General features: G+C 44.7%; 1 protein-coding gene across 1 annotated transcript in view; it reads left to right on the top strand.

Annotated features, from left to right (window-relative positions):
• LOC109464004 (neurogenic locus notch homolog protein 3-like) overlaps nt 1–11,017 on the top strand; it is a 25,746-nt gene extending 14,729 nt beyond the window's left edge. The window contains exons 13-34 of the mRNA XM_019760924.1: nt 370–492; nt 1,117–1,203; nt 1,384–1,506; nt 1,635–1,742; nt 1,858–1,980; nt 2,348–2,455; nt 2,580–2,702; nt 3,338–3,437; nt 3,643–3,785; nt 3,899–4,021; nt 4,152–4,259; nt 4,371–4,493; nt 5,061–5,183; nt 6,161–6,421; nt 6,660–6,841; nt 7,176–7,345; nt 7,632–7,734; nt 7,970–8,109; nt 8,210–8,318; nt 8,912–9,110; nt 9,427–9,564; nt 10,907–11,017. Of these exons, the coding sequence (XP_019616483.1) occupies nt 370–492; nt 1,117–1,203; nt 1,384–1,506; nt 1,635–1,742; nt 1,858–1,980; nt 2,348–2,455; nt 2,580–2,702; nt 3,338–3,437; nt 3,643–3,785; nt 3,899–4,021; nt 4,152–4,259; nt 4,371–4,493; nt 5,061–5,183; nt 6,161–6,421; nt 6,660–6,841; nt 7,176–7,345; nt 7,632–7,734; nt 7,970–8,109; nt 8,210–8,318; nt 8,912–9,110; nt 9,427–9,564; nt 10,907–10,977 (2,888 nt within the window). The 3' untranslated portion in view covers nt 10,978–11,017. The remainder of the gene's footprint in view (nt 1–369; nt 493–1,116; nt 1,204–1,383; nt 1,507–1,634; nt 1,743–1,857; nt 1,981–2,347; nt 2,456–2,579; nt 2,703–3,337; nt 3,438–3,642; nt 3,786–3,898; nt 4,022–4,151; nt 4,260–4,370; nt 4,494–5,060; nt 5,184–6,160; nt 6,422–6,659; nt 6,842–7,175; nt 7,346–7,631; nt 7,735–7,969; nt 8,110–8,209; nt 8,319–8,911; nt 9,111–9,426; nt 9,565–10,906) is intronic.
• The last annotated feature ends 12 nt before the right edge of the window (nt 11,018–11,029 follow it).

The following is an 11,029-nucleotide window of genomic DNA, read 5'->3' as shown; positions in this document are numbered from 1 at the left end:
CTAGATTGTCCATGATGCTGAGGAGATTTTTTAAAAAGGCGTATATTGTTGTGAGAATGTATGTTTTCGATGTACTAGACATACTGAATTACCACAGGTGTCAGCTTATACCGTTTTCCCCACACTGTTTCTGACCTGTGTTTCCACAGGTCCCTGCTACCCCAACCCTTGCCGTAATGGTGGAGTGTGCACCAGAAATGGACTGTCGTACACTTGTAGCTGTGCGGATGGATGGGAAGGTACCAACTGTCAAACTGGTAAGTTACTTTTTCATCAAATCTGTATCAATTACTTCCATTGAGTTTCATATTAGAAAAAAGTTTCCTAGATGTAGTTGGCGCTGGTAATTTGTGTTGCTTGTGTCCACAGATGTCGATGAGTGTACTACTGGCACGCACAACTGCCACTCTTTGGCAACCTGTACCAACACTGCCGGCAGTTTCACCTGTACCTGTAGGGCTGGATACAGCGGGAACGGGGTCACCTGTACAGGTAAGAACATCTCACTAATATATACATCAATTTATAGGTGAACTTTGATTGAGTTCCATATCACAAAGGGAAATCTCAAAGATTTGATTGACTCTGGTAATTTGTGTTGTTTGTGTCCACAGACATCAATGAATGTACTACTGGCAGGCACAACTGTCACTCTCTAGCCACCTGTACCAACACTCGACGGCAGTTTCAGATGTGCCTGTAGGACCGGATACAGCGGGAACGGAGTCACCTGTACAGGTAAGAACAATCGAATGCACGTCAGGTAAAAATTAAACAGTTAGCTTGAATACATCACCTCTATAGAGTTTCATGACACGAGACAAATCTCAAGGATTCAATTCGAGCTGGTAATTTGTGTTGTATGTGTCGACAGATGTCCATGAATGCGATGCTGGCACGCACAATTGTCACTCTCAGGCAACCTGTACCAACACTGCCGGAGGTTTCACCTGTACCTGTAACGCCGGTTACAGCGGGGACGGAAACACCTGTACAGGTAAGAACATCTCTCTGTACATCAGTAAAACTGTCATCACCTTCATTGAATTCCATATTACAAAACAAAATCTCCCAGATTTGGTTCACGCTGATAATTTTCATTGCTTGTATCAACAGATGTGGATGAATGTAGTAATGCTGCCACACACAACTGCGACAGTCAAGCCACCTGTAACAACACTGACGGCTGGTTCACCTGTACCTGTAACGCCGGTTACAGCGGGGACGGAGTGACCTGTACAGGTAAGAACATCTCGATGTGCATCATTTTTTGGTAGATACTTTAAAAAGATGCTGATAGATATCAAGTTTTGTACGACGAAAAACCTGATGTTATTTGGATTGACATGTAAGGATTCTGACTCAATTTAATGTTGTTCACAGATGTAAATGAATGCACGGATAACACGCACAACTGCGACACTCACGCCACCTGTACCAACACTGACGGTGGATTCAACTGTACCTGTAACGCCGGCTACAGCGGGGACGGAGTCGACTGTACAGGTAAGAACATCTCTCTGTACTTCAATATTTGAGTAAAACATTTCAAGAAAAATGCTGCTAGATATACAATGTTCTAAAGGTTGTTCAAAGTTTACCCCACACTGTTTCTGACCTGTGTAATACCACAGACCACTGCGACCCCAACCCTTGCCAGAATGGTGGAGTGTGCAACAATACTGGAGAGTCTTACACCTGTGACTGTGCGGAGGGTTGGGGAGGAACCACCTGTGAAATCGGTAAGTTAATGTTACCTGTCAATCTGTATCAACTTCTTCCACCAAGTGCAAAACAGCGTCTATAAGATTCACACATTCATTTGGCGTTGTTAATTTGTGTTGCTTGTGTCCACAGATGCCGATGAATGTGCAGATAACACAGATGACTGTAGCGCTTACGCCACCTGTACCAACACTGCCGGCAGTTTCACCTGTACCTGTAACGCCGGTTACAGCGGGGACGGAGTCACCTGTACAGGTAAAATCATCTTGCTGAATATCAGTAAAACATAGTACATACATAACCTCCATTTACCTCCATATCACACAACAAAATCTTGCAGATTTAACTGACGCTGGTAATTTGTGTTGCTTGTGTCCACAGATATGGATGAATGTACAAATGGCACCGCCAACTGCAGCGCTCACGCCACCTGTACCAACACTGTCGGTGGGTTCACCTGTGCCTGTAACGCCGGTTACAGCGGGGACGGAGTCACCTGTACAGGTAAGAACAATCAGCTGTACATTATTGTTAGCAGATCATTCCAAGATAAATGCTGCTAGGTATGCAATATTGGAGTTATTCAACCTTAGCCTTTCCCATTTGACATGTGTTGCCACAGACCACTGCGACCCCAACCCTTGCCAGAATGGCGGAGTGTGCAACAATACTGGAGTGTCCTACACCTGTGAGTGTGCGGAGGGATGGGGAGGACCCAACTGTGAAACTGGTAAATTATATAATATTATATTTTTTTTCAATCTGTATCAGTTACTTTTATTCCAATCCCTATTACGAAACCGAGGTTCATAGATTTATTTGGCGCTGGTAATTTGTGTTGCTTGTGTCCACAGATGTGGATGAATGCATGGATAACACACACAACTGCGACCCTCACGCCACTTGTACCAACAATGTCGGCAGTTTCACCTGTACCTGTAACGCCGGTTACAGCGGGGACGGAGTCACCTGTACAGGTAAGAACATCTCACTGTGCAACAGTAAAACATTGTACTGTCAGAGTACGTAAATACATTACCTTTATTGAGTCCCACATCATTTTAAAGTCTCGATTTAGTTATCTTTGCCAGAAGGTTATGTTTTCGATTTGGCAACGGTTGAGTGACTATGGGTTGGTAGGCGGTATAACTACTGAAGCCGTGTTTAAGATTTTGTATTGTCTGCAGTAGCGTTTGTTTGTTTGTGTGTGTGTGTGTGTGTGTGTGTGTGTGTGTTTTTATGTGTTTGTGTGTGTGTGTGTGTGTGTGTGTGTGTGTGTGTGTTTGAGTGTCGTGTGTGTGTATGTTTGTGTTTTTATAAAATCGCGGCACTCTTGTTTGTGTTGCTTGTGTCCACAGATATCGATGAATGTAAAAATGGCACCGCGAACTGCAGCGCTGATGCCAGCTGTACCAACATTGTCGGTGGGTTCACCTGTACCTGTAACGCCGGGTACAGCGGGGACGGAGTCAGCTGTACAGGTAGGAACATCTCACTGTACATCAATTTGTAAGTAAAACATTCCACCAACAGAAATGTTGCTTAATATGCAACATTGTTCAGAGTTGTTCAAAGCCTCTCCCCACACTGTTTCTTACTTGTGTTACCACAGACCACTGCGACCCCAACCCTTGCCAGAATGGCGGAGTGTGCAACAATACGGGAGACTCCTACACCTGTGACTGTGCGGAGGGATGGGGGAGGAACCTTCTGTGAAACTGTTGGTGAGTTATGGTTTTTCTTTTCATCTGCATCGCTTACTTCCATTGAGTTTTATACTCACGCCACCTGTACCAACAATATCGACAGTTTCACCTGTACCTGTAACGCCGGTTACAGCGGGGACGGAGTCACCTGTACAGGTAAGAACATCTCGCTCATTTTTTCTGTAGCACATTTCAAAGTAAATTCTGCTAGATATGGAACACTGTTTCTGACCTGTGTTACCACAGACCACTGTGACCCCAATCCTTGCCAGAATGGTGGAGTGTGCAACAATACTGGAGAGTCTTACACCTGTGAGTGTGCGGAGGGATGGGGAGGAACCACCTGTGAAATCGGTACGTTACTTTTTTTTGTCAATATGTATCAACTTATTCCACTGATTGCAAAACAACGTCTAAGATTAATACATTCATTTGGCGTTGTTAATTTGTATTGCTTGTGTCCACAGATGTGGATGAATGTGCAGATAACACAGATGACTGCCACACTCACGCCACCTGTAGCAACTTCCCTGGCGGGTACAACTGCACCTGTAACGCCGGTTACAGCGGGGACGGAGTCAGCTGTACAGGTAAGAACATCTCTCTGTATTTAATATTTTTGAGTAGAACATTGGAAAGAAAAATGCTGCTAGACATGCAACATTCTAGACGGTAGTTCATAGCTTTCCCCCACACTGTTTCTGACCTGTGTTACCACAGACCACTGCGACCCCAACCCTTGCCAGAATGGCGGAGTGTGCAACAATACTGGAGACTCCTACACCTGTGAGTGTGCGGAGGGATGGGGAGGAACCAACTGTGAAACTGGTAAATTACTTTTGATGTCAATATGTTTAACTACTTCCACCGGTTGCAAAACAAAGTCTAATATTCATATATTCATCTGGTACTTGTAATTTGTGTTTCTTCTATCCACAGATGCCGATGAATGTGCAGAGAACACAGATGACTGTAGCGCTCACGCCACCTGTACCAACACTGCCGGCAGTTTTACCTGTACCTGTAACGCCGGTTACACCGGGGACGGAGTCACCTGTACTGGTAAGAACATCTCTCTGTATATCAATCTGTAAGTAAAACATTTCACCAAACAGAAATGTTGCTTAATATGCCACATTGTCCAAAGTTGTTCAAAGCGTTTTCCCTTCACTGTTTCTAAATTGTGTTGCCAGACCATTGCGACCCCAACCCTTGCCAGAATGGCGGAGTGTGCAACAATACGGGAGAGTCCTACACCTGTGAGTGTGCGGAGGGATGGGGAGGAAGCAATTGTGAAATTGTTGGTGAGTTACTGTTTTCTTTCCATCTGCCTTTCTTTCTTGCATGAAATAACCAGAAAGATCAGATTAAAACGTTTTCCCCACATGTTTCTGACCTGTGTTACCACAGACCACTGCCTCCCCAACCCTTGCCAGAATGGTGGAGTGTGTAACAATACTGGAGAGTCTTACACCTGTGACTGTGCGGAGGGATGGGGAGGAACCAACTGTCAAACTGGTAAATCAATTTTGATGTCAATATGTTTAACTACTTCCACTGGTTGCAAAACAAAGTCTAATATTCATATATTCATTTGGTACTAGTAATTTGTGTTTCTTCTATCCACAGATGCCGATGAATGTGCAGAGAACACAGATGACTGTAGCGCTCACGCCACCTGTACCAACACTGCCGGCAGTTTCACCTGTACCTGTAACGCCGGTTACACCGGGGACGGAGTCACCTGTACTGGTAAGAACATCTCTCTGTATATCATTTTTTTGAGAGAATTTAAGAGAGAAATGCTGCTAGATATGCAACATTCTTAAGAGTTGTTTTCTCCATACTGTTTCTGATCTGTGTTGCCACAGACAACTGTGACCCCAACCCTTGCCAGAATGGCGGAGTGTGCAACAATACTGGAGACTCCTATACCTGTGAGTGTGAGGTGGGATGGGGAGGTCCAACCTGTGAAACTGTTGGTAAGTTCCTTTGTTTTAGTCTTTATCTCGGAGTACAACTATTGGATTTTGTGCGTCTCATCTGGTATAGACGAGTCTTCTTTCACATCTCTTAGCAGCAAGGATTCCGACACACGCATATATTGAACGGTTTTTCTAAGTCATTCTATCCTCCAGGCATCATTATGAATCTTTCTTGTATTTTCCACTGACGTGTCGATTAGATGGAGGCTGGTCCGACTGGGTGGATGGTGCCTGCAGTGTGACCTGCGGTGATGGCGTGATGACCCAAACCCGAACCTGCACCAATCCGGAACCAGCTAACGGAGGGGCGCAATGTACGCGGGAGGACGGAGCGACAGGACTGGCTGAAGACAGGACCGAGTCTTGTAACCAAGGCGCCTGTCCGAGAGGTATGTGGTTAAGAAACTAACGCCGACATTTTACTTTATTCCAGCGTTATGCTAAACTCTGCAGCTAAATGAGCTTGTTGGACTAGTACTAGTCGTTTACTGGAAATAGAATTTTTTTAGCTGAGCAGGAATGGCAAAATGATGTTTGCTTAAGCACCAGTCATGGACTTATGTTTGTAAATAGCATTGCAAATTTTAAAATTGCAAGAATACAGTCAAAAGAGCAGACACAAACTACACAGATAAAACAGGTAGAGAAACGGATGGAGAAACAGAAGGAGATCTAAAGATATCCAGCATTAGAGAACCTTTAACCCGTGCAAAAAATTGCACCACTTTACAGGTAGCACTACAGATTTGTCTGGATTGACCTTCTCCGATATCGAGATGGACCGAATGACCCTGTCCTGGACGGCGTCTGCTGACGTCACACGATACCGACTCCGTTACCGCCATGCCGGGGCTTCGTACCAGGACCTGTCTCCCCCGCCAGCACCGGGCGACACCCAGGCCATCGTACGGGGACTGTGGGCGGATACAGAGTACAACTTCACCATGACTGCTTTTGGAGAGGACGACGAGCAAATAGGAGAGATCAGTGGGACACAGAAAACAGGTAGGTCGGTGCAATGACATGAGTGGAGGGAGGCTTACACGTAGTTACAAAGTCTTCATCCCAAGGAAATGGAATGCAGCAGAAAACACGCCTCATGTGTTTCTGATATGGATGTGAGACCTGGTCATTGCGAATATAGTTATTTTCTTGGCAGGCCCTCTACGAAGGACTGATTGACTGTGCGCTGTGGCTGTTATGGATATTATATACTCACTCAGACGCATGGATCATTTTTCAGCTGAAGTTATCGTGAACGTGGACTGCCATCAGGACCACATGAGCGTGACCTTCCCTAGAGCAGCGCTGACAGAGGTAGATGTGGAGACCATGCACCTGTTGAACGACAGCTGCCGTGCGACATACACCGAGACCGAGGTGACTCTTCGGACCGGTCTGCAGGAGTGCGGGACGACCCAGGAGGTAAATAGACGTCTGTAATACAGAGAACGGTCACAGGGAAAACAGACATGGATGCGGTGGCGGGATTGCTATAAAAGTGACAAGGTGGTCCATGCAACTGCAAATGACCTGGTAGAATAAACAGGCTCGATGTTTTATAATCAATAGGTTGTGCTTATAAACCACTGACGAAAGCTAGTGGATACTAGCTGAAACGTCTGACGTTTTCAAAATCATATCCAGTTGCTTGAGTAACTGTTTTTGGCGTATCGTATTACCTGGATGTCTAACCTTCATCGACGTAGGCTCGATGTTTGTTTAGTAAGATTCTTTGCATGTCTCCTTGTTTTCATAGTCGTCAGACGACAAACTCATCTTCAGTAACGAGGCCTTCGGCAGTCCAGTCGTGCATGATAACGGCGCTGTGAGAGGAGCGACTTTCAGTCAAAGGTTCCAGTGTGAGTTCGTCCGTCAGTTTGTGGTCTCACAGGAAAGGACAATCCTCTTCAACATTCCGCCTTCTAGGTAAGTGCTGGTAGACACTTATGTCCCTATATGCAGAACTATGTCTGAACTGGGATCTAGCAATCATCTATACTACGGCAGGAGCAAACTTTAAGGAAGTTAAGCTCCGAATAAACTCAAGGCAATGCTGATTAAAACTTTATATTACAGATAATCCAACATACCGAGTTCAGAATTAAGCTTCTGTTGTAATATTACGTTCACTCTGAATGGGTCATTAGCATAGAATGGTTAATTTCTCATCAGCTATCTGCCTAATCACCCACATGGTTCTCTATCTGTACAGCTTTAAAGTTGTGAACGGGGAAAACCAGTTCACCTTCGAGATGCACATGTTTCCATCTGCAGACTTCACTGAGACCTACAAGTCAGCCGACTACCCTGTGCAGGTGAGATACTTTCTTCCAAACACTGCCAAACTGTCTGCCACGCTCCAAACTGCCGTTGTGCCCAGACTGAGTTCAGAAATGAGATGTGTATTTATTTTATTCTTTTTGGCATTTATGAGATCATATGCTTGTCATAATTGCATGCATGTATGTTGTAACACAATAACCACATGCTTAGCCTGTCCTCACAAAGCAACGCGTCTGTTATTCATGTTCCTTATTTCTCCGCGGTTAGGTGAGCTCGTCTGACCAGCTACACTTCGGACTGAGCGTGAACTCTCCTCTGAACAACCTGGAGCTGTTCGCCCTCCACTGCCTCGCCACGCCAAGTGACGATCCCGAAGCCTCTCCAAGCGTCAACATCATTCAAGACGGGTACGTTACTCTTCATGTGACGTACGTCAAAAGTACCGACGTGTTAGAAGTCTGGGCCAATGGTTTAACCGTTCATATTCTGGTCATTTCTCTCCTATAGGTGCGACATCGACACAACACTTCAACTGAACAATGCACTGTCTAACGACATGGCCTCGTACTACTCCATCCAATCATTCACCTTCCCCAACGTTGATGATCCCAGCCTGGTAAAATACAGACGTGTAAACTCTGGCCTGGTGCTGGGCTGGGTTAACTGTCAGCTTAAAGTTGATTTCCATGGTATAAGGTGCTGATATCGTATGTCTAAAGTTTGTCGCTGTGCAACACATATCGTGACGGTCTCTCGATTGTCGTAAGGCTTAAATCTGATATCAAACAACCAACCAATAAGTCAATCAATGAATCAATCGATCAATCAATAACCTGTGGGCGTTAGGTGCTGGAACTCGGTGGTTGTAGACCTCTCTACGGGATGTTCTACTTTCGGCACAGGTCCTGCGTTTGGTTCTGATGACTCCTGGCCTCTATAATTGTGTCAAAGACTTCCTTCTCCCTTCTGATGTTTCAAGCCAGCAGACTAGCCTGCATCTGAAAGGGTTACGAATAAGCAAAGTTCTAGCGTTTGGCCTCCTCATGTCTGTACACGGTTTAGCCTCTAGTTGTTTCTATTTCGGTGCTTTCTGGGACAAGAGACCTTTTACAAAGTACTGGAATATTCATGGCTACTCCCTGGTGTTTGGGTCCCTTGAACAGCATGGCGGTGCACCAGATTCATGATGTTGTTTTTCCTCCATGCCAGGTGTACATCCACTGCACCATGGTGGTCTGCTTCAAGGACGACCCAGACTCGCGGTGCAGTCAGGGCTGCATCCCCGCTACGCGACGCAGGCGCGCTGTGTCTGACGTGAGCGATGCCCGAGTGCGACGTGCGAGCGAAACGGACGAGACAGTCACCATCAGCCAGGGACCCTTCAAAGTTGTGAGAGGAGAAAAACAAGGTATAGTGTACAGCCCACTGGTGTATAGTCAAGGGAGTAGACAGTTGTGCAGATGTTGACTACTAGTGTACAGTCAGGACAGTAGACAGTTGTGTAGATGCTGTCCACTAGTGTACAGTCAGGACAGTAGACAGTGGTGTAGATGCTGTCCACTAGTGTACAGTCAGGACAGTAGACAGTTGTGCAGATACTGTCCACTAGTGTACAGTCAGGGGAGTAGACAGTTGTGTAGATGCTTTCCACTATTGTGCAGTCAGGGCAGTAGACAGTTGTGCAGTAGAAAGTATTAACATGACGTCTCTGTGTCGTTCCACAGCCTCTGCCGTGCCCACTGCCGGCATCGCTGTCGGGACAGCTGCGGGGATAGCCGGCGTCCTCCTGATGGTTGCTGCCGTCTTCCTGGTAAGGAAGAGACGTGGCCGTGACGTCAAGGAGCAGGCCGAGGATCGTGTCGGTAAGATATCTAGACACTGTACAGAATCTGTCGGTAGATACTGTTTTAAGCATGGCTAAGTATTGTGTCGGTAAGATACCCAGGCACTGTATAGAATCCGTTAGTAGATACTATCTCAAACAATTCCTATTCAACCAGCGAGTCGACAGAAGAGGTAGTAAAGACGCATCATTCGTAGTTTTCAATCCTAGAATTGACCTCGACTGTCTGCATGATGTCATTCAGTAACAGATTTTAACCCTCAACAGAACACCTTCCCGGACTGATTAATCTGTACACCTGGGGTCCGCGCGGACCCCAGAACAGTTTTTTGCTAATTTTTAGAAATTATCAACATGCTACCAGCTCAATTGTTTTGCAAACTGATGTGGGAACCTCTGTGTCCACATTACATACAAAAATCATACCTTTTGAACTTTTTCTATTTTTTGGTGAAGAAAAGAAGACAAGAAGAAATACCCGATTTTTAAACCCATTTCAGACTGAAGGGGCTTTTGAGGCCCAACTTTGATCTCAGATAGCGGCTAAACGGCTTAAGCTAGAAGTATCAAATTTGGAGACCTTTCCTAAAATGTCTCTGGAAAAAAGTTCATATTAGTTTAATACTAGTAAGTTGATGTTTTTTTGTGTTGCCATGGCAACGGGTAGTTTTTTTGAAAATAGAAGTAATTTTGGTTTTAACATAAAAAATTTCTGAGTTTTATATAAAATTACACTTCTTTTCCAACATTAATAACATCTTACATAATTAAATATAAGTTAAATCATTTAATATGCATAGAATATGCTAATTTGATGACGTCATTGGTCAAAATCCAATATGGCGGACTATATTATTAGCTCTGACGTCATATGACGTCATTATTACACCAAAGTTATTAAAATTTAATTCTATTACTACACCATTCTCTGAAAACTTTGTAGACATACGATGAGTGCATAAAAACATATAAAAACGGAAATAAGGTAATGTATAAGAACGCCAGTGTATCCATTATGATCGAAAGCCGGCTGGGGTCCGCGCGGACCCCAAAAGAAAATCAGATATAATTTTTTTTATAAATGGTAGAAACGGAGTTTTCTGCACTGTATTGAGAGACAACTTTGTGGGTGACAATTACCAAAAATTTCAGAAAAAAATCTTTAGAAACAAAAAAGATATTACAGAATATATAGTGCTGGGGTCCGCGCGGACCCCAGGTGTACTGTTTAGGGTTAAACTAAGCAGATCCACTGATCGAGTACTAACTACTCCATACTAACAGCTATAATGAGCATTTCTGTGTTCCTCACACAGTTCGCCAAGTTCTTTGCTCTAATTGGACACGGTGTTTCATTTCAGGTTTTGACAACTACTCGTTCGAGCTCTGGGGAAAGGACAAGGCTGCCAACGCGACCCCCAAACCTGAGTAGTCGTTTTCTGTGTGAGGCTCGAAATTTCAGCATGAGCCATGTTCTTATGTAA

The sequence above is a fragment of the Branchiostoma belcheri genome, unplaced genomic scaffold, assembly GCF_001625305.1.
Source record: "Branchiostoma belcheri isolate BF01 breed outbred unplaced genomic scaffold, Haploidv18h27 scaffold130, whole genome shotgun sequence".
Classification (NCBI taxonomy): domain Eukaryota; kingdom Metazoa; phylum Chordata; class Leptocardii; order Amphioxiformes; family Branchiostomatidae; genus Branchiostoma; species Branchiostoma belcheri.
Note: the sequence above shows the minus strand (reverse complement) of the source record. Positions and strands in the feature narration are given on the sequence as shown.